The sequence below is a fragment of the Asparagus officinalis genome, chromosome 4 (genome assembly GCF_001876935.1).
Source record: "Asparagus officinalis chromosome 4, Aspof.V1, whole genome shotgun sequence".
Taxonomy (NCBI): domain Eukaryota; kingdom Viridiplantae; phylum Streptophyta; class Magnoliopsida; order Asparagales; family Asparagaceae; genus Asparagus; species Asparagus officinalis.
Genome location: NC_033797.1, coordinates 9,980,959 through 10,004,712, shown reverse-complemented (window position 1 = coordinate 10,004,712; position 23,754 = coordinate 9,980,959). Strand labels below are relative to the sequence as shown.

General features: G+C 33.3%; 2 protein-coding genes across 3 annotated transcripts; both read right to left on the bottom strand.

Moving 5' to 3' along the window:
• Window positions 1–10,091, bottom strand: LOC109836579 (glycine-rich RNA-binding protein 4, mitochondrial). The gene is made up of 4 exons (XM_020404528.1): window positions 9,796–10,091; window positions 8,987–9,055; window positions 8,778–8,884; window positions 1–127 (listed from the first exon to the last, which is right to left on the bottom strand). Exons 1-4 carry the CDS (start codon window positions 10,031–10,033, stop codon window positions 38–40), a joined length of 504 nt encoding a protein of 167 aa, XP_020260117.1. The 5' UTR covers window positions 10,034–10,091; the 3' UTR covers window positions 1–37.
• Window positions 11,630–19,333, bottom strand: LOC109836577. 2 transcript variants are annotated; one of them, XM_020404525.1, is made up of 9 exons: window positions 18,918–19,333; window positions 18,062–18,148; window positions 17,681–17,770; window positions 17,514–17,600; window positions 17,225–17,413; window positions 14,631–16,697; window positions 13,613–13,759; window positions 12,591–12,907; window positions 11,630–11,896 (listed from the first exon to the last, which is right to left on the bottom strand). In XM_020404525.1, exons 1-9 carry the CDS (start codon window positions 18,966–18,968, stop codon window positions 11,776–11,778), a joined length of 3,156 nt encoding a protein of 1,051 aa, XP_020260114.1. In that variant the 5' UTR covers window positions 18,969–19,333; the 3' UTR covers window positions 11,630–11,775. The 2 variants fall into 2 exon arrangements, with proteins under 2 accessions (XP_020260114.1, XP_020260115.1); XM_020404526.1 differs by having other exon boundaries at window positions 13,613–13,738; window positions 18,918–19,332.

Genomic DNA, 23,754 nt, shown 5'->3' with positions numbered 1-23,754 from the left:
CCTAGTGCTTGCTACATTAACTCCCAGGATGTATTCTTCAGTAGTGTTTTGGCGTTTGCCTGGCACTTGAGCGCAGTTCTGACCTCGGCTTTGCAACCTCCACAAAAATAACGCGGCCATCCAAGAACTAAGAGAAAACAAAATAATTAGTCAAATAGTCAATCCTTATGAGCAAAATATGTCACATACTACCTGTTAGGAAAAATCACTTTAATAAAAAATATGAGAATATTTAATTCAAGGCAGCTGTTGAAAAATTTACATAGCAATTCCAAATGTATAAATCAGAATAAGTATGAGTATTTACATGTTCTCCTTCCTTTTCCTAATGATATGAGCCTGGTGTATGATTCTATATGCAAATATGTGGTTATATACAATATTCGAATCCAACAGATAGGTGTCACCTGAATTCCCCTATTATCTGACACCGCTACAATACTCATGTAGTACAAACAAAAGTTTAAAACCGCATGAAGTTCATACAAGCTTATCAAATTGAAAATAAATATCAAATTCAGAAGTATAGTTACTAATTTTATATTTAAAGAAGTGATCCTATTAAATATATATTACTTTTAGTACTTATTTCTATTGTCAACAAAATGTCCATATTTACAATGAAGCGTATGCTAAAGAGTGCAGATATCGATCATTAATTCATTATTATGCATATTTGTAAAAGGACATGATAATTGTTAACTTAGTAGATGAGATAGCCCTTAACAGATCTAAATGGAAGAATGAGATTCGTGTAACTGGCCCTAAAAGTTTTGGATAAAGGCTTTGTTGTCTTTGTTATGAGGATATGAAGCGAATTCAAATATTTCTGATATTCATTTGCACCCTCAAGTCAAATTTATGATTTCCAAGTACATGGTCTTGCACCATTTTGTTCACTGTGATGGTACTTTAGCTAGCCAATTTTGGCAACAAAATGTCCATATTTGCTCCCTTCGGATATGATAATGAAGCATATGTTGAAGAATGCAGATATTGATCATAAATTCATTATTATGAGTACCTGCATAAAAGGATGTGATAATTGTTAACTTAGTAGAGGAGATAGCCCTTAATAGATCTGAATGGAAGAATGAGATTCGTGTAACTTACCCTAAAATTTTGGGATAAATGCTTTCTTGTCTTTGTTATGAGGATATGAAGCGAATTCAAATATTTCTAATATTCATTTATACCCCTCAAGTTAAATTAATGATTTCCAAGTACATGGTGTTAGAAAAACAATATTGAAGGAGACAGAAATTCTGAGGCGTGAAACACTTTCCTTAAAGAAATATTTGCCCCACTTGATATTCAAAGTTGCTTCGGGTTAATGCAAATTTTCTTCCCAGAATACAACAGAAAATGAAAATTCCAGTAAGCGAATCTGGAATTTTCCTTAATTCGTTGTGAAACAAGTTTGTAATATTGCAGAAGTTTTTGATAGAAAAGATTCAGAGAAAGAAATTGTTTTTGATATCTGAAAATATAAACTATTTATAGTTTTGAAAAGGTGCTTCCAACAGTCACAACTTTTCAAAACACCCCTTGGAACAAACAGCCACTTTTCAACAGTCACTTGTCTTTTCATAATTTTTAAAAATTCGAAATAACATTAAAAATAAAATATATTCAATATATAATTATATATATAAAAAATAGAACATTTAAGCGGCAGCGGCAAGCGTGCAAAGTGCTAAGTGCGTCTAATAATCGCGTCAAAATCGCGCATTATTCGCGCTACCCGCACGCGGGTTTAGAAGCCTACACTTTGATCCATTATTCAAAGCCCAATAAGCATTCAATGCTTTTAAACCTCTAAAAGAATGTTCAAAATTCCAATGTGGGACTATCTTGTTTTTTACAAACAAATACTAACAATCCCCCACTTTGTTTGAAAAAACATTTTAATAGTATTATATTTAAAAATAATCTGCAATATGTACAAAATGAGATAAGTATACATATGTAGAGGTATCTTTCGATTTAAACCTTTACTTAGTACAAATACCTCAAAGTTCTATCAAAGTCGTTAGTTGCCTTAACATTAAACTAATTACTCTTTGTGATAGAACCGGAGAATATTGTACATACACTAATCTCTTGTTTCAATGAGAATTAATATTTTAGCACTGTTATGGCCTTGTGCTTATTCCTGGTTCATGAACTCTTTAAAGAACAAACCTTTAGTTCTTTTAAGAAGCGGCACCACTTCTAAGTTCATATAGGTGAAACGTCTACAATGTGTTTTCCATTACTTTAAACACACAACAATAATGTATTAGACTTTCATTAAGAGCATAACTCATCCTCTTATTCCGTAATGGACGATATTGACATTATCTTTTAGGGCTTAATGCGTCAATATCAATCAATCACTTTCAGAAACTTGTTATTACCCATTTAAACCATTTAACCAGTTTAGTTCTAGTAAATGGTTGGGTTACCATTCCTGGTGATTTTAAATATAAGGTTTCAGCCCCATTTCACTTGATGTCATCTTTACTACCTCTCTTGCTAGAGGTTTTGTAAATGGATCAGCCAAATTTTTATTTGTCTTGACATAGACAATAGTTATGACACTATCTTGTATCAAGTGTCTCACATATTCATGTCTTAGACTTATGTGTCTAGACTTACCATTATATGTACAATTATAAGCCCTTGACAAAGTGGCTTGACTATCACAATAGATAGAGATAGGAGGCATTGGACTCGGCCATAACTTAATATCTAGCAATAAGTTCCTAATCCATTCAGCCTCCTTACCAGTTGCTGCTAAAGCAATGAATTCAGATTCCATGGTGGAGTGTGAGATACATGTTTGTTTCTTGCTTGCCCAAGAAACTGCTCCTCCACCAAGTGTAAAAACCATTCCAGAAGTGGATTGGTTGTCTCCAACACTAGTCATCCAGCTTGCATCGGTGTATCCCTCTAATACAGCCGGATAATCATTATAGAACAAACACAGATTTTTGGTTTTCTTTAAATATCCAAAAATCCTGGAAATGCTTTTCCAATGTTCTACACTTGGATTACTAGTGTATCTACTTAATTTGCATACAGCAAATGCAATATCAGGTCTAGTACAATGCATGGCATACATTAAAGAACCAATTGCACTAGCATACTCAAGCTGTGCTACAGCTCTACCAGAATTGGCAGTCAATTTGACACTGGGATCAAAAGGAGTGTTAACTTCTTTAAAACCAAGATGATTAAATTTATTCACTATTTTTTCAATATAATGTGATTGGCTTAAAGAAAAACCCCCACTATGTTTTCTAACTTTGATCCCTAAAATAGTATCCGCTTCTCCTAAATCTTTCATTTTAAACATAGAAGATAGATACTCTTTAGTCTCATTTATGCCAATCATATTAGTGCCGAATATTAACATGTCATCCACATACAAGCAGACAAGCACACCATATTTATCAGTGAATTTAGAATAAATACACTTATCAGCACTATTATGTTTGAAACCATAAGATAGAATAACAGAATCAAACTTTTCATGCCATTGTTTTGGTGCTTGTTTAAGACCATAAAGAGATTTAATTAGTTTACATACTTTTCTTTCATTTCCTGGAAGAATGAAACCTTCCGGTTGTTCCATGTAAACCTCCTCATTTAAATCTCCATTTAAAAAAGCAGTCTTGACATCCATTTGATGCACAAATAACTTATGTATAGATGCCAAAGCAATAAGAATTCTAATAGATGTTATACGTGCGACAGGTGCATATGTATCAAAATAATCTATGCCTTCTTTTTGTCTAAACCCTTTGGCTACTAATCTAGCCTTAAAAGCTTGAACAGAACCATCAGAATGATATTTTCTTCTAAAAACCCATTTACATCCTATTGGCTTTGATCCTTGAGGTAAATCTACTAAAATCCAAGTACTATTTCCCATTATAGAATCCATTTCATCATTGACAGCTTCTTTCCAAAATGAAGCATCTCTAGATGACATTGCTTCTATAAAGGTTTTAGGATCATCATCTGGATTAAAACTTATAGGATGTTTATTTAAAACATTATTATTCCTATCACCTTCAACAAGAAAAATAATTTGTTCAGGAGAAATAAAATCTGAAGGTAAAGATTTCTCTTTTCTTACTCTAGTACTTCTTCTTGGCTCTGATATTTCTTTAGATATATTCGTTTCCTTAGCATGAAAATCAGAACTAGAAAAATTATTAGAGTTAAGCAGAATAGGAACATTTTCAACATTTTCAGAATCTACAGAAAATTTATTTTCAAAGAATTCAACATCTCTAGATTCAACAATAGTATTAGAAGATAAATCAAGTAGTCTATATGCTTTGCTATTTTCAGCATATCCGACAAAAACACTTTTAAAGGCTCTAGGTCCAAGTTTTGTTCTTTTAGGATCAGGAACTCTATAATAAGCCAAACACCCCCACACTTTAAAATATGACAGATTAGGCTTTCTACCTTTCCATAACTCATAAGGGCTTATATTTGACTTTTTAGAGGGAATCCTATTATGAATATAACATGCTGTGTACAAAGCTTCTCCCCATAAATTTAAAGGTAACTTAGCATTATTAAGCATACAATTTATCATTTCTTGTAAAGTTCTATTTTTTCTTTCGGCTAAACCATTCTGTTGGGGAGTATAAGGTGCTGTACATTGATGAATAATGCCATGTTCTTCACAAAAAGTATTAAAATTATCAGAAAAATATTCACCACCTCTATCAGAACGTAATACTTTAATTTTCCTTTCAAGTTGATTTTCAACTTCTGTTTTGTATTTTTTAAACATATCAAAAGCTTCATCTTTTGTTCTTAAAAGATAAACATACATATATCTACTGCAATCATCAACAAAAGTGATAAAGTATCTTTTTCCTCCTCTAGTTAACATACCATTCAATTCACATATATCAGAATGTATTAAATCTAAAACTTTAGAATCTTTGCGAGAAACACTTGGAAAAGATTTCTTTGTTAATTTAGACTTAGCACAAATTTCACATTTATCAAATTCACCATTAAAGTTAATGAAGTCTAACTTTCTCATATTTTTCAAATAGCGAAAATTTAAATGTGCTAAGCGATCATGCCATAAATATGAAGACTCAACAATATAAACAGAAGATATAACTTTATTATTAATACTTAGTTGATACATTCCATCACAAGAGTAGCCCTTTCCCACAAACATCCCGTTCTTAGACAGGATAACATTATTTGACTCAAAAGCAACCCGAAACCCTTTCTTACAAAGAAGATCAACAGAAACTAAGTTCTTTCTAACTTCGGGTACATACAGAACATTTATAAGAGTCAATTTCTTTCCAGAAGTAAAATCTATATCAACAGTCCCTTTTCCAGCAACCTTTGCACAAGCATTATTCCCCATTTGCACTTCTGTAATTTCCGAAATTTCTTCAAATCCTTTGAACAAGGATTTGTCCTTGCAAACGTGGATTGTTGCTCCAGAATCAAGCCACCATCCAGACTTAACAGAAGCCATATTGATTTCAGAAATCATAGCGACCAGATTCTCTTCTATCATATTTGCAGAAGCCTTTGATTTTACATTATTATTTTTTCTGTGACGACATTCTTTAGCAAAATGTCCAGGCTTGCCGCAAATAAAACAGGACCCCTTTTTCTTCTGAAAATTCTTCTTTTTAAAGTGTTGTCCACTTTTCTTTACTTGAAGGTTCACATTTTTTACCGAAGATTCATTCTTCTCCACGGTGTGGACCTTACAATCACTTTGGACAGAATTTTTCGAATCACGTATGCGTGACTCCTCTTCAATTCTAAGATTCTTCTGAAGTTGTTCCAAAGAGATATCCTCAGTTTTATGCATTAGTTTCTTCGAATAATCTTTCCAAGTTGATGGTAGTTTTGCAATAATTGCAGCAACTTGAAAAGACTCTGGAAGAACTATTTTGAGAACATGAATCTTATTAACCAGAACCTCCAATTCATGAACTTGCTCTAGGACAGACTTGTCATCAACCATTTTATATTCTAGATATTTTGCAATTAAATACTTGTTTGTACCTTCCTCCTCGGCTTTGTATTTAAATTCCAGTGCGTTCCAGATCTCCCTTGCCGACTTTATCCTCGTGAAAAGATCATATAATCGGTCCGAAAGTGTGTTCAGAATGTGACCGCGACACAACACTTCATCTTCCTCCCGTTTTGCCTTCTGCTTTTTGATTTCTTCTATTTCCTCCTCAGTAGGTTGTTTGCCATCTGCACTTGGTTTTGGATCTTCTATGGGCTGCAGATTGGGGTTGAGAATGTAGGAGATCTTCAATGCTGTAAGAAGAAACATCATCTTGTCTTGCCAGCGAGAGAAATTGTTCCCGTCGAATCGGTCCAATTTGACCATGTCTTGATTCATCACCTTGATTGATTCCGACTCCATTGTAGCTTAAATATTTCTTTAAGATTGTTAGTTTTAATATTGAAGGAGACAGAAATTCTGAGGCGTGAAACACTTTCCTTAAAGAAATATTTGCCCCCACTTGATATTCAAAGTTGCTTCGGGTTAATGCAAATTTTCTTCCCAGGATACAACAGAAAATGAAAATTCCAGTAAGCAAATCTGGAATTTTCCTTAATTCGTTGTGAAACAAGTTTGTAATATTGCAGAAGTTTTTGATAGAAAAGATTCAGAGAAAGAAATTGTTTTTGATATCTGAAAATATAAACTATTTATAGTTTTGAAAAGGTGCTTCCAACAGTCACAACTTTTCAAAACACCCCTTGGAACAAACAGCCACTTTTCAACAGTCACTTGTCTTTTCATAATTTTTTAAAATTCGAAATAACAAATTTTTAAAATCCGAAATAACATTAAAAATAAAATATATTCAATATATAATTATATATATAAAAAATAGAACATTTAAGCGGCAGCGGCAAGCGTGCAAAGTGCTAAGTGCGTCTAATAATCGCGTCAAAATCGCGCATTATTCGCGCTACCCGCACGCGGGTTTAGAAGCCTACACTTTGATCCATTATTCAAAGCCCAATAAGCATTCAATGCTTTTAAACCTCTAAAAGAATGTTCAAAATTCCAATGTGGAACTATTTTGTTTTTTACAAACAAATACTAACACATGGTCCTGCACCATTTTGCACAAATGAGAATTGAAGTGTTAATATAGTGAAGGCAATGGACTAAGTGTAACATTGGCTAGCCAATTTTGGCAGTGGATCAAGCCAAACAACGTGTTGCGCTCAATGAGTCCTACGACTTACATTACATCAATGGGCTTGCGGGTCCAGGGCGGGGCACATTCTTTTTTATTTTATTATTTTATTTTATGTTCTTATTTATTTATTGTGAATTGAAAATCACTCACAACCACAAAACCCAATTCCTCTATTATCAAAAAGATTGAAATTCGTATGCCATGTTTGGAGGTATCCCCACACTGATTAGAAAGTAGAAGGAACTAAACAATATTATTGGTAATTCCATTATTATCATGACAGGACGATCTATTCTACAATTACAAGCAACCAAAGAGACCCCTGATCACTTCAGTGTAGGTGTCCTTACATATTTTCGTAACATGTTCAATATTGCTAATCTAAAAAGCACTGATAACAGATTTAACATGTTTTGGATGCTTGGATTTTAAGATATTTGATATTGCTAATCTAAAAAGCACTGATAACAGATTTAACATGTTTTGGATGCTTGGATTTTAAGATATTTGATACTTCGTGGATATTCTCTATGCATCCATTTTAAGATATTTGATACTTCGTGGATATTCTCTATGCATCCCAAATTTAGCTGTATTCAAACACAATCAACAAATTAGCAAGTAAAAAGGGAAAGCAAACTTAAAAATCTATTAAACATGTAAAGTTGTCTACCGATAATTTTTAGATATATTTATAAGTATATATAGTTTGCTGTCTTTTTTAACAGGATAGAAGTTTTCAAGGAAACATTATTATAGAATTCGTATTATAATATTAAAAGCCATTTGATGTTTTATTCAAAGCCATTTGATGTTTTCAACGATACTTTTGTTAAATGTAATTGCAATAGATTTGATCTTTTTTATCTGTATATGTAAAACATTTGATGTTTTATTCAAAAATTTATACATGTTTACAGGAGCATATATCAGATCATATATCACAGTTGTCAGGTAAAATGTCAAGTTAAATGATTAACAGATCCATAATGTTGAACTTCACAACTATATACATTACTTGAAGGGATAAGCAAGAGATTTAACTATTTGTGTTAAGAGTTTTAATTATCTATGTTTCTATGTTTAAATATGGACTTCAAGTATATGATGAATTGCAAACAAATACCTATCTGCATATCCTAATTGGTTATATATGATGGACTTCAAGTATGTTTAAGATAAAATGTCCTTGGCCTTCTTCTTCCTTGCAATTATCTTTTGGTTTAAATTAATGAAGTTTTGAGTATGTCTCCATCTACAAGTGAGTGTGTGAATAATAAAACAGAAAACCACATTCAAGATAGGGTGTATTATGTACTTTACATTATCTTCAAGTATTTGAAAGAACCATGTCAAAGTAAATTCATATCATATTACATGTAACCATTTTTCAATTCTACAGAGAACCTGTTGTATAATTATGTTTATATAATAGTAAAAAAAACTGATAGCTCGCACAAACTTACTTTTGTGGACAGATTTAATATCCTTGGCAGAGTCTAAGGGAGATCAGGAATATGTATTAGAGATAAGGTTTGCAACAAAGTTATTAGAAAGTACCTTTCCATGCATTCCTTCAATTGCACTTTGAGACTCCTCCGCGGTGGCATAACGAAGAAAAGCAAAGCCTCTAGGTCTATTTGCTATTCGATCCATCACAAGGTTAACTGAAAAAAAATAAGAAAAAAGGTGAAATCACAAGCGAATTCCTTGATAGATTGATGTACAGAAGTCATAACATTATTAACCACCCTAGCCAGTTTTCTTACCTTCCACTAGTTGTCCGAAATTTTGGAATGCATTTCTTAGGCTTTCCTCAGTTGTACGGAAAGAAAGACCTGTAATTGCAAACAACACAGTAAATAAAAACACACCAAACATATGGGTATTGCAATCTCCCATCTTCATGTGTACATCTAATTTACGAACAAAAACACTTGGCAAAGCAAACAGTTGCGGTCTTGTTCTTTTGAAAATTACATGCAGTACCAAAATGAAAAGCATCTGAATTACTTAAAGTCCACCAAACTAAAATATAACTTCTCCCTGAATTTTGACAAAGAGATTCAAACATTTAGCAAAACACAGATTCTCCAAGTTACTTATGCATAAGCACAAATATTTCTTCTTTTTCAGAAAAAACCATAATATGCTTCTCCAAGTATGTAGCGGGTTTTCAGCGAACAACCATTATACCAATTTATCCTAGTTTAGCTTTTATGTTAGTCTATGTCCTACAGCATATCTCGTTCTCTTTATCAGACTTTGCTCATTATCTCTAGAATTAAACTTCTTTACGGATCAAATGAAAGCTTTTGGAAGTGCAGGTCTAATCCCAAGCCCTTCAATCACCAAAATTTTCATCATTGTATCAAAGAAAGTAATCCCAGTGTCAGAAAATTGACAAAACTCAACCTATATACTTATATTCAGCCCAAGTAATGAGATATCATAACCTTGTTAAACCCACATTCCCAATTTGAAATTACTTAAATAAAATTGCAAAATTTATGAAAATAAAAAAGCGAACCAAGATATTGAAATTAAAAAAGAGAAACCAAGGAGAAGAAATTGATACCGCTGACGTAGAGCTTGGTTGAGAGAGGAGAAGCAGAGCCCTTGGGAGACGAAGAAGGGAGGCAAGAGATCACAGTGAACCCTCGACCATGATTTAGTAGTGATTGGGTTTTGGTGCGAGAGTGGAAAAAGGAGGGTGAGGATAAAATGGGTTGATTTGCTCTTGATTTTGTGGCTGTTGAGGTGAGAGATTGTGATGAGAGAGGAGGAAGAATGGGCGTAAGTGCCGCCGTCGCCATCGCGTTGGCCTCGGTTCAAAGGTTGAAGAAGGAAGAGTTTCGGATAGGAATTTTTTTTAAGAAAAAGACCCTTTTTGAAACTTTATTAGCAAAATCAACTAAATTTGTGGATTTAATTAGCAAAATCGAGTCGATTTTGGAAAGATATAATTCTTAAAATACACGGGACTAGTAGTCTCATGTAATTGGTGTTGATTAATCACATACTAATTAAACTTTAAAAATACGCGAGACTAATTGAACTTCATTAGGGTGTAATCAGGCACCACTAAATACACGGAGCTAGTAGTCCCGTGTATTTTTAAAACTTCATTTTTGTAAAATCCACATCTTTTTAGCTCAATTTTGGAAAATATAATTCTTAAAATACACAGGACTAGTAGTCTTATGTAAACAGTGTTGGCTAATCACATGCTAATTAAACTTTAAAAAATATATGATACTGACTAAACTTCATGAGGGTGTAATTAGGTATTACTAAACATACACGACTAGTAATCCCGTGTATTTTAAAACTTTATTTTTACAAAATTGACCTCCTTTTTAGCCAAACCAAAAATAAATCGATTTTGCTAATTATGTCGAGAATAGATCGATTTTGCTAATAAAGTTTTAAAAATGATCTTTTTAAAAAATTCTCCTTTCAGATAACTAGTTTCTAGTCTCAAAAGGAAAATTATATTTCGCCCCCTGAAAAAAAATTTCACAATTGTTTTCATCATTGTTCATAATTGAAAGGAATCAATAATAATCGTTTTTTTCTCTCACGTGCGTAGAATTTCTTCTGAATTGTAGAATCGTTTTAGGTTCGTTACATCCATATTATAGAACTTTTAACATTAACTATAAAAACTTTGAGAGTGAAGGATTCTTTAAAGGGATAAATGGACTGGATATTGATCTAATAAGATAAGAGGGATTTTTGGACATTGGTAGCTTAAATCCTTTGTTTTTAAAATTTGTCCCTCAAATCATTGAAATTGCTACTATGCCCCTCAGTTCTTAAGTTATTTTGGAAATTAGTCTCTCCAATCAAGAGTTAAAGTAGCAATTAGAAGCATTAATTTGAAACAACTTATGAAAATTTGGGGACATAACAGCAATTTCAATGATTTGAGAGACTGGTTTCAAAATAAATTAAGAATTGGAGGACTTAATCACAATTTCAAGATATGGGGGCCTGATGAAAATATGAAAGATTTAAGGGACTAATAACAAGCAAGCGAAGAAGAATTTTTCGGTTAGAGCCCTTTAATCAACGATCATGGATTAACCTTTTTATCCTCTTTAAAGTATTTTCTTACTCAATTATAGAATCTTTTGAGTCTCATTATGTTTGTATTGCTGAGTTTCTAACATGAAGTAGAAGAACTTCAAAGGGTGAAATAGTTTATAAAGAGGTTAAAGCGCTTGATCATTGACTCAGGGACCTAAAAATCATAGAAAAGAGTAGACGATCTCTATAACAATTTTTCTTTATTCCAGAAAACTTAGATCGCCCCAAATTTGAAATGCAGTTGTTCTCTCAGTTATAGCATATTAGCAAACTGAAATTTTCTGTTTCTTGATTAATTTCTCTGATGTATCTAAATGCAATTAGCATCAATATTTTAGCTGGTAATTTAACCAAAACTTTACTATATTATTTACTGTACAACTGAAGTAGGCCACATTTTGGTACATATTAACCAAAACTTAACCTGTTAAAGCTCTGTAACCCTTCATTCTAAAGAGAAAATAACTCAGTTATCTATCTTGTTTCTGTTCAACGTCACAACCCTTCCAACATCATACTTCAAGTACACTCTGTTCTGATTCTCCTCCCACCATTGCTCAGCTTCTTTACCGCTAAATCTCCTTCGACTGCATTATGAAAAACAAATATTTTTTTTACTGTAAGTAAAATATTAAACGAATTAACTGTTTTGCAATTGCAATTATCTGATCAAAGGTTCAAGAGTGAAAGGGGAGAAAAAAAAACTTTAGTTTGAGATGAATAATAGAAATGCCCCCTGAAATATGAAGGTGTAATCACTCTTACTCTGCGAAGGATTTTTATTAACAGTGACCACCCATAAAACTCAGATGGTGTTACTTTCTTGGCCTCAGGCAATTTACTCTTTTTCTTTCGGCCTCCCAATTCTTAAGTTATTTTGACATTAGTCCTACAATCGTTGAAATTTCTATTAGGGCCCCCAGTTCTCGTAAGTTGTTTCAAATATAATCCCTCTAATTGTTACTTCTACTCTTGATTTGAGCGATTAATTTAAAAATAACTTAAAGAGTGATTAATTTAAAAATAACTTTAAGAATTGGGGCACTAAATAGCAATTTCAGTGATTTGAGGGACTAATTTCGAAAAATGGAACATGTAACGGACTAATATAGAAACCCCTTTTCATTTGAGCTAACCTGAAGACGAAAGGTAATATATCATCATGCGATTTCTACATGACATCTGACTTCAATGTAGCTTGGGGGTGTAAGTGCTAACAAATAGTTTAGGAAAAGGGAGCGTAGCTGCATTAGCTCCAGAAATAATTAATAGAATCTTTACCTGAATCTTACACGCTTGAGACCCTTCTGACCATTTGCCAAAGCAATGAACGTAATGTACACACCGGGTTCTTCCTGCTCAACCCATTCATCTCTTGATGCTTTTGTAGCTCTTTGTCTCGTATTTTCTACTGTCATTGCATCTTTTTGCTGCTCGAGTGTTGTTTTTCCTTCGATATTAAGATTTGAGGATGGTATTGACTCTGATACCTCTCTGTGCACAGGCCGAGGAGTGGGTACATGTATTTTGTCATCAGGTATAGAGTTTATCATATTCATTTGTGTTCCTGTTGAGAGTTTCTCAGATAATGCATTGATCTGTAATAAAATATACTTCATTAGTAAATTAATGAATAAATATCGACAAGCTTAATTTGCTCACAAATTGAAAGTTGGGATATTTTTGTTGCATTTTGTGACTTAATTTTCATCATTCAGGTTTACCCAAGTTTTTCTAGAACATCTTCAACTTGGTTGCATTATTTTGATCCTGTTCCTTTCCATTTGCAAGAATCTCCTATTACGATTTAGGTATGTTCCCTATGAATACTTCTTTTAAAATAGAAGACTGTGTTTTCACATGGTATCATTATTTTGCACCCACCACCCCTGTAGTTTCATTGTAGTGAATATTTCCCCTGGGTTAATCATTTGACTCTATTACCACCCATGGTGAAATTTAGGCAGATATTGCCCCTGGGTGAAATTAATGAAGTCTGTCTGAGGGTAAAATAGTCAGAATTTTTTTTAACCCAGAGGATCTATCTGCAATAATGAAGCTTAAGGGGCAGTGAATTAAAAACAACGATACCACAAGGGGTCTATGCACAGTTAACCCTATAAATTTTCCATACATGCTGAGTTAGTATGAAGCAGTTTAATGACTCATTTATGTGTATTCTAGTTCCTTCAGTGATACATTGAAAAGTCTGCTCACCTTTTCCTCTTTATTGCACAATGCTGCCTTATGTAATTAAGCATGCGATGAAATCATAGCAACGGAGAAAACTATTTTGCTCATACCTGATTAGTTAGAATTTTAATGACATCTCTTGCTGCTTTGCAGTTCGAAGCTTCATCCCTTGCCAATGCCCAGGTCTCGTTAATTCTTTGTTTATTCTGGCAGAGTTTCAGACTCTTTGCTTGACACTGTTCATCAAGGAGAATTGCCTGTCAGTTAATTCCCTCAATAATCATTTTCCTAAGAAAATGTATTAACTCAAAATGTATGTTGAAGTACATTATAAACAATGTAGAAAAAAATTTAAGGAGTCAAGAAAATAAGGAACATTATCCAATAAAAGACATACAGATAAACATACATAGATATATATGCGTGATTTATGACCACGTCCATGCCTGAGTATTTGCTAAATGCGTATATTAGGGTGTAATTTTCATCTGAAAATCCTTACCAAAGCAATGGATTGTTTAATTTGACAATCTATACCTCTGAATTTGACCTCAAACATCTGTAGTTTTATAAACATAACAAACATATCCTCTGTATGCAAATTTCCTATATTAGTTATCGCTAATACTAACAAATGCCTCGCTTCTAGTAATAAATTGTGCTAAACCAGTATGTTCTCTATATTAAATCTATGGAATTTACAGAACATGAAGAAAATTTAAGATGACCCTATTGCAAGAACAAGAAATACAATAGTAATAAATTGTGCTAGACCAGTATGTTCTCTATATTAAATCTATGGAATTTACAGAACATGAAGAAAATTTAAGATGACCCTATTGCAAGAACAAGAAATACAATTGTGGTGTGGCATGGAAGGTGATAATCTGAATTAACTAATTGAGTGGCTGTTTGACTTTATATGAAAAATAATACACATTTAATGACAATACCAGATCATGATCATGAAAGAGATTGCATCGAACCTGCTAGAGTAATTATATGCATTTAATGAGTACACATGAATCTTTAGCATTATCTATGAAATGAAATAATGAGAGAGAAATAACTAACAAACCGTATCTCTATATAATGATAGTAATAACATCTAATAGAAGGTGCAATTACCTCATATTGTAGACGTTTTAATTCTTCGGAAAGCATCTTCTCTATTTCAGTCAAGTCTTGTTTCAAACTGCTAGCTTTGGGAAGTAAAGGCAACGATAATGACTGCTCAATTCGAGAATGAGCATGATTATTCTCTTCCCTTAACACTGGAACAAACAAGATAGGATTTTCGCTAGATTGCCCACTGAATTGAGAAGGGCATGATACCTGGCCCCATCTCTGATCTTTGCCTATGACATGTGGAAATGATTGCTCACATTGTTTCTTTTTTCCTTGTAAAGATGATGCTTTCCTTTGAATTAATTTGATTTCCTCCTCATTTGAAACTTTAGGAGAAAATATTCTTGGTCGACCAAGCAGCGATTCTTCCCTTCTTAACACTGAATCGGAAAAACCCTTTAATTTCGTTAACGGTTTCGGACTTATAAGTTGTTCATCAATTCTAGCTTTCAAACTCTTTTCTAACTGAGCAAAGCACGAATCACAAACACGATACTTCTTGATTTTCTCCGGTGCCAAAGCTGCATTTGAAGCTTTTTTACTGCTACAAGAATGGCAAAACACAAACCCGCAGTTATAGCAGTTATGCTTCTTTCTAGTGAAACCAAAGATCATGTGACATCTACTACATACTGACTGATCCTTACTAGAAATAGATTTATGAGAACAAATTGCCGAAGTAAAATTAGATCCACATGCAACACTAAGTACATTTCTATCTTCTAATGCCTCAATTAACACCGGATAATTTCTATCCCTTGTATCTCCTAATCCAAGCCTTCCATTTTCTCCTCTTCCCCATGTATAAACTTTCCCCTTTGTCGTCAACGCCGTTACATGAAATGAACCTGCTGAGATATCTTTGACAAATTCACTTTTAAGGCATCCTTCAACGGTTGAAATCGATCCATCTCTAGCGTGAGGATTCCCCAGTTGTCCATAAACTGCACTTCCCATTGTAAAGACTATACCAGTAACTGTCAGTGCAACGGTTAGAGTTCTTCCACAAGACACTTGAATAAAATCACAATCCACGAGAGAAGCTACACACGAAGGCAGAAGCTTCTTTACCATATCTAAATGACCTAATTGCCCTTTGTCACCATCACCCCAAGTAAATAATTTTCCACCAGGAGTGTTGCTTTTTGTACGGCCAGTAATAACCTCGACAATGGCAGCCGTATGCCAAGGCCCACAGGCTACAGACTTTACTCTTAACCCTTTTAATGATTCTACTAGTTTCGGTTTATGAACATTTTTTACATTACCGTGGCCAAGAACTCCAAATGTTCCATCCCCATAAGTAAATAACTGCCCATTAGAGGAAATAACGGCAGTATGCCACTCTCCACAAGAAACTTTTACTATATTTATTTCATCTAAAGGACCGAGTATTTTTTGAGGAAACCATTGGTTTCTCCTGCTATCACCCCATGAATAAACCTCACCAATATTCGATACTGCACATGTGTGATTTGATCCACATGAAATTGTTTGTATATGGATGCCCTTAAGTGAGTCAATAAGTTTCGGGTATGATACATTAACATTGATCTTGTGTCCCAATTTCCCCCCATTTTCTTCACCCCAAGAAAAGACTTCTCCTTGTTTAGTGACCAATGCAGCATGACTCTCCCCACAAGAAATGGTTTTCACTTCAAGCATTCTAGTGGATTGCAATAATCTCGGGACTAAAGCATCGAATTTAGAATCATCGTTCTCAAGTTTATCAAGCTCATTACCGAGGAATCTTCCTATTCCTTCTCCCCACATGAAAACATCCTTCAAAGTATCAGTTTTGTCCACAGACAGAGATTCATGCATATGTAAGCTTGTTTTAGACATCAAAATTTTGTTTTGTTCCTTGAACAAATCGGAATCCTTTGGCTTTCGAAAACTCTCAGAAAGCGCATGAGGTACTTGGGGTTGCATTTCATCTAGTATGGGTTGCATATCTGATAAAGTTCTTTGTTTTAGAGGATGGTACATATTAGTGGAACCAAACATACTATCTGAAAAGAATCTCTCTAGTAGTGATCGAGGAGGACTTCCATACAAACTTTGTACCTTCAAATTGAGAAATGCAATGGAGACATCAGAAATAATTAAGGAGATTCACAACAGAGGATTAAAATATTTGCAACTGAATTTTTTTTTTCTAAACGTTAATTAAAAGGGTAAATTACACAAAATATCCTAAACTTTGGGGTATTTTGCAAAAAACTTTTCTAAACTTTGTAAATCAGAGAAAACTCCATGAAATTTCAAAATAAATAGACCCTCTTCAATTATTGGAATTGTCACAAATGGCGTCAACGTAAAGGGCAAAAAGTCTAAACTGCCTTTATTAATATCTATCTATCATAATCCGAAAATTTCTCTTAGTGCAACTAAAAATTACACAAGGGAATTTTTTTTCAAAATATGTCACATTTTAGCAAACCAACTCCCATCAAGGGGCATTGTGCACAATAAGTTCAGGAGGTTTCCTCTAATTTATAAAGTTTAGGGAGGTTTTGTGCAAGACCCTCCAAAGTTCATGGGGAGGTTTGTAAAAATTAACCCGAAGAAAAAAAGAGGATTATCAAATCTACCTTTGCGAATTTAGGTGAATCTTCAAGAACTTCTAGTCGATATTTTCTCCGAGCATGAGCAACTGGACTGCTCGTGCAACTTTGGACACCTCTGCTAACTCTTGTTAACGGTCTCGGGTGAAATGATACGGATAACAATGTTGTCAAGCCTAAAAACCAAGATTCAGCCTGCTCCCTATCTTTACATATCTACACAAAAAAAAAAAATTGAAGGGAAACGATGAAATCAACAATCTGCACATCTTAAGACTATAATAGATAATTTCTCGAAAAGAAACAGAAATAGTACCAGGTCAAGGGACCGTGCACCGTTCTGATAAATAAGTGAAAAGGATTGAGACTCTTTTTCAGGTTGAGATTGCCGCAGAAAATTCACCTGTAGAATAGTGTAAATTTGTAACTAAAAAAAACTAATTACTTTGACAAGCAAGTTAGCAATTATGAACAAATACATACAGTCTTCTGTCCAAGGACTATCTTGGATACAGACTTCAATTTCAATTGTTTTTCCTTCTCTCCAGAGTACCAAATCAAAACTTTCTCATCCTGAAAACATAAGAGAAATTACTTTGAGTTGCTACGTATTGAGTATAAATATGAAGAAATTAACAAACAGTTGCATATCTAAATTTGAAAATGTTTTTGATTTCAGATTTCCTCATAGTTTCCATCAAATAGTAATAAAAAAATCCAAAAAAATGCTATAAAAATAAAACCAAATGGATCAAATCTACAAGACCTTGCATAAGTTTCTAAGGTAGCAACAGTTGAACTGCCAACGTGTTATAATCCACTGTAAATTTATTTGTTACACAAATAATATTTAGTGATACTAACCGTGGAGAGCCTAAAAGGACGAAATTTGGGCTTTCCTCTTCTTCCACATTTCAAAAGATGCGCACCCTTCTTCAAAGAGACAATGGCCTAACCAAAAGAAACAGTTAGTTCTGCAAATATGAAAAAAATTTGAACATAAAAGAGGAAAACTAGAAATTATTCGAAACTAACAGGACAATAGATTTTGGAAGAAAAAAAACATTTGAAGAAGTCAACACCTTCCCTGAATAGGGATGATCCTTCTATTTTCTTTGGCTGCAGAGCCTTGAGTCTGAGACCACAACTTTGTTTGAAGAATTTTTTTTTTAATCCTTTTTTGCAAATTTCACACAACAAGACAACCAAATTGTAAATGAGCTATATTAATTTTGTGTGAAGAGAAAACAGGGAAGTTGAAGTAAAATCTGTCCCCAATGAAAATTACTCCATCTTCCCAGAGAAAAATTAAAGGAAAAAAAAGATTCATTTACAACCAAAAATAGCTCGATATAAAAATTGTACAAACTCATACCCTCTAAATATTTCTGCTGCACATTCTGAGCAAATGCCAGAGGAATACACTCATAAAACAAACAAATTTACACTAGAAACCAATAGAAAAGAACAAAGGCTAATGCAGTAGAGTTAAAAATCCAAGAACAATTAGCCCAATTCCAGAATATGCTCTTTGTGACATAAAACCCAAAGCTCTGCTCATGATTCATCAACAATAAGGAATGACAATATAAATAAAACCCATAACCCAAATCATAGCCTTAACAAAATAAATGGCATAAAATTAAGAAAAAAACTACCCCAAACCATGAAATGGGTATATGCTAAAAAATGCTAATAAAAATTGGAACAGAGGACAAACCTGCTCAACTCCTCTATCCAATGGAGCTCTCCTCATAGATTTCTCAGCCATCTTCTAATATTCTCCAAAGCTTGGTCATAAAAAGAACGAAGTGAAATAAAGAGGAAACAAAAGCAAAAGCAAAAGCAAAAGAAGAAACAAAACAAGGGACAAAGAGCAAGATTAAGGAGTTAACAATGCGAGCTATTTGCTATAAAAAGGAAAACACAGGAGCAATTAAATCAGACCGAAGCAGGGTCAGAGGAGAAGCAACAAAAATGGAACACAATGAAAAGTAGAAAAAATGGGGAATTTTTCTTTATTTTTTGCTAAAAAGAAGGGAGAGTTTCAGGCATGCACTGGTTTTCTCTGAGTTTTTTGCTTTCTCTTTTGTTACTTCCAAAAAAAAAAAAGAAGATTTCGTTCTGATCAGAAATCTAGGCCCTTCGTTGGGCTTATACTGTTCTCCTTGAAAACTGTAGAGAGATAGAGAGAGAGAGAGGAGAGAGAAGAGCACGTGTGCTCCGATTGCTGTTGAGGCCGCTTGTTTAGTTGGAACTTGTTACTTGTTGTTTGTCTAAGTTAATCTTGTCCTAAATCTAATTAGAGAAATTTATGGAAAAACACCCTTTGTTATCAAAGTTTGGCAAAGAAACCCTGTTGTTGTGTAGAAATTAACGGAAAGCCTTTTATTCTATTAAATTCAGGAAAAAAAATATCATATATTATATTTAGTTTTTTTCATATTAGTCTATTAAATATTTATCTTTTGAAATTAATCCCTCGAAATGTTGCAATTTGGTCAATAAATTCTTGGTTCATTTTGAAATTAGTCCCTCAAATCATAAAAATTTCTAGTAGGTCCTTTAATTCTTAACTTTTTTTTGTTGAACTTAGTCCCTCCATTCAAGAGTGGTAGTAACAATTGGAGGGATTACTAATTAAAAAATATTTTTGTGGACTATTAGCTCCTCCAGTTCTCTTGATTTTTTTTCAAATTAATACCTCCAACACCTATTACTATTACTGAATGAAGGGACTAATTTCACATAAGTCAGAAATTGATGGATCTAATAGCAATTTTTATGATTTGAAGGACTAATTTTAAAATATGAAAGATTTAAGGAACGAATATGGTAATTCAATAAAGGAGCGATTTGTTAAAAGAGGTGCAGCATCCTCTACCTCCATGGGTGAAGATTTATATTTTTTAGACTCCTTACCAAAATTTCTGTGTTTGCCAATTGCCCGCTAGACTAAATTTTAACCATCACATTTAAAAAAAAGGCATTAAGGAAAACTAGCTAGTTACTCTATTTTAGAATGAAGAATAACTAAATGTTTAGTCTATTGGGCAATATTTAGTTTAAAAATTGTTGTCGTTTTTGGTGTCTCAAAAAATGAGATTATGTTTGTTTTTTTATCAATTAAGAATTATTTCTTAAATAATCTAAAGATATAGATTAGTGAATTCATCATTTTGAGGGTTTAATTCATTTCAACTAGTCTAAAAAAGTTATATCCGTTAACACTTCTTTATTTAATAAATTAAGATGGGTTAATTTCCTTTATTTCATGCTTAATTTGTTGGTAGGTTCTCCTCAGTTGTCACTTTAAGTGAAAAGAAGCTATAATATATTGCTAACCGAGGTATTTTAGTGAAAAAATAATTTATTCATATTTTCTTTACGTTAAGGGGGTTTTGTTGAAAACCCACAAAATTAGGGCGGGTTCTATGAAATTTACCCAATTAATATAGAGGATTAATAGGATTTCTTTGTTAGTAAATGTATAGAGAAGTCCAATAGTACTAATACATCTCTTCACAAGAAAGTATTTTCTCTAAAGGGCTGTTTGGTGCAATTTTTATTAAAAAAAGGAAAAGAAAATGTACTCAAAATTTGATTTCCTTATATTTCTATAAAATTTGTAGGAAAAATTAACTCAAATAGTAATATATTTTTTGTTTGGTTCAAAATATGAAAAAGTTCCTAATTTTATAGAAAATATGTTGTTTTCTTTTTCTTTTGTTTGGTTTGATATCACTTTATAGAAAATAAATTATTAACAATGCCCATGGGAAATCACATAGGGAATGGTACTGGTGGACTTAATTATTTTTTAATATATGTATCAGGTCTCTAGATAATTTCCTCTCATTTGGAGAGGAAGTTGATTTCCATAAAATACCCCACTTTTCCCTACTTTTTAGAAAATAAATCTATAAATTTTTTTGAACCCAATTAATGTAGAGAATTAATAGGATTTCTCCGTTTAGTAAGATGTATAGAGAAGAGAAATGATAGAGGCACACTCTCCACCACACCTCCCCTCCTGCTACAGTACATCGTGACCCACTTGAGATTTAAAATTTAAATCTCAAATGGGCCACGGTGAACTGTAGCCAGAGGGGAGGTGTGGTTGGAGGTGTGGTGAAGAGTGTGCCTCTAGTAGCTCTCTATTGAGAAATCCTATGCTACTTGCACATCCCTTCACCAATTTTTTTTTTTTTTTTTTTTTTTTTTGGGAAAAAAAAAAAAAATTTTTTTTTTTTTTTTTTTTTTTTTTGAGAGAAACCAAAAAAGTATTTTTGAATGGGAAATTGCTAATGATAGCTGTTCGGCTTTGACTTGACTCTATATAACGTCCCTTTGAGTAAAGTGTTAGGGTGCCCGTACTTCAAATACGTCTGCATGGGGATTTCATATATTATTTTGTGGACCATTGGATGGCTGAATCACCAGCTGATAGTGTCTCTTTCTTGTTTCGTTTTTTTTTTTTTTTTACCTTCCTTCAGGGATGTCTCCTCCTCCGAGATCTGTGCTCAGTTTTAGGGACCCGACATTGCCAGTGAGAAAGCAAATCTTGAAACAGTTGACGGTTCAATTTCTTTGTTTATTTTCTATATCTTTTGGTTTTCAGTTACAAACGCCTTGATAAGAGTTTGATTCGGTTAACATTGCAACTCTCCCTCAAATCAGTTTAGTTCTGATCAAAAGGGTAGACCGAAACAAAATCAGTTTAAAGCTAAAATCCAGCCTAATGAAACCGAATAAAGTCCTAATCTAAGTTTTTTTAAGAAATTTGCAAAATATACCTATTTTACTAAATATTTAGCAAAACAGACCGTTTTGCTAAATATTTAGCAAAATAGGTCTCTTTTTCGCCAACAGACCAAAAAGAGGTCGATTTTGCTAAACAGATCATTCTAAACATACGGGACTAGTAGTCCCGTATGATTTAATGAGGCATTAAATCATGCGAGACTACTAATCACGTATGTTTCGAATGATCTGTTTAGCAAAATCGACATCTTTTTGACCTGTTGGTCAAAAAGATGTTTATTTTGCTAAATATTTATCAAAACGGTCTGTTTTGCTAAATATTTAGCAAAATATGTCTATTTTGTAAAATTTTCCTTTTTTTTACCTTGGCCAAACTAGTTCAAATTGTCCTAAAATTCAAAGCACACAACCAGGGTGTGAACCGTCCAATTAAGAAGCAAAGCGATTACTAGACTCCACGGTGCTAAACCATTTTTGTACTACAAGAAATAAAGCCGTAACGAAAAAGCATCAACATTCTTAATTACACTTGGATAGCCTGAAATTAAACTGCTATGACATTCCAAGGGGAGTGGATTTTTGCGTACATATCCAGTTTACTAAAAATCAAATATCACCCTAAAGTTCGGAGAAGTAGTTAATTTATACAATACATGAAATTCCTTGACCAGATCTCTTTCGGGGACTGTAGTGATTAAATGTGGGGTCAAATTGTCGGCAAACAAACTAAAAAATCCTACACAACTACTGATCCGTTGCCTACAGAGCCGAAGAGAGAAACGTCTCCAAATTTAAGGACTCGTGACGAAGCGTCCAGATCATTGCCAACCTTTTAATGATGGAGGCCTCCCCTCCCTCTTTTGACATTTTCTCTCCATCCTCCCTTGCTCACTTTCAAATTGAGAAGTAGATCGAGCCTCAAATTTTCATTTGTTAACTTTGCTTTTTTTTTTTTTAACACTAAAATTTGGAAGTCTTCAGGGTAAATTACGGATTGGTCGGTCGGTCATCTATGCCTTTGATAACATTTAATTATGCTCTTCAACACGTTTATTAGCAAATATCATCCCCGCGATGAGAGGGGGTTATCTGCAATCTATCCTTCTGAAATGTCTACCCCAAGGATGATAAATGTTAATAAAAGAGTTGAAAAAAGATATGTCCTACTAAGAATGATAATTGAAAGAATAACATTTGCATTTCAACATAATTTGGAAAGGGAAAATTTGTAAAATAGTCCGTTTTTGCTAATTATTTAGCAAAATAGACCGTTTTGCTAAATAATTAGCAAAATAGACCTCTTTTTGGTCAACAGGCCAAAAAGAGGTCTATTTTGCAAAACAGCTCAGAAAACATACAAGACTAGTAGTCCCGTATGTTTTAATCATGGATTAGTGAACTCAGAAAATTTCACAAAATATTGAGATGAACTCAGAAAACATACGGGGCTACTAGTCCCGTATGTTTTTGTTAATCCGTGATTAAATTAGCTCTAAACATACGGGACTAGTAGTCCCGTATGTTTTCTGAGTCTTGTTTTTCAAAATCGACCTATTTTTTTTAAAAGAGGTCTATTTTGCTAATTATTTAGCAAAACGGTCTATTTTGCTAAATAATTAGCAAAAACAGACTATTTTGTAAATTTTTCCAATTTGGAAATGAGAGGACATATAATAGTTTCTGTGTTTGAAATAAAATATAAAAAAAATCTAAGATTGGTTTATGTCATCGTGTGTGTGGTTTCTTAATTTATTGCCAAACGAAAAAGACTTAGAAAGATCAACCTTCATGCA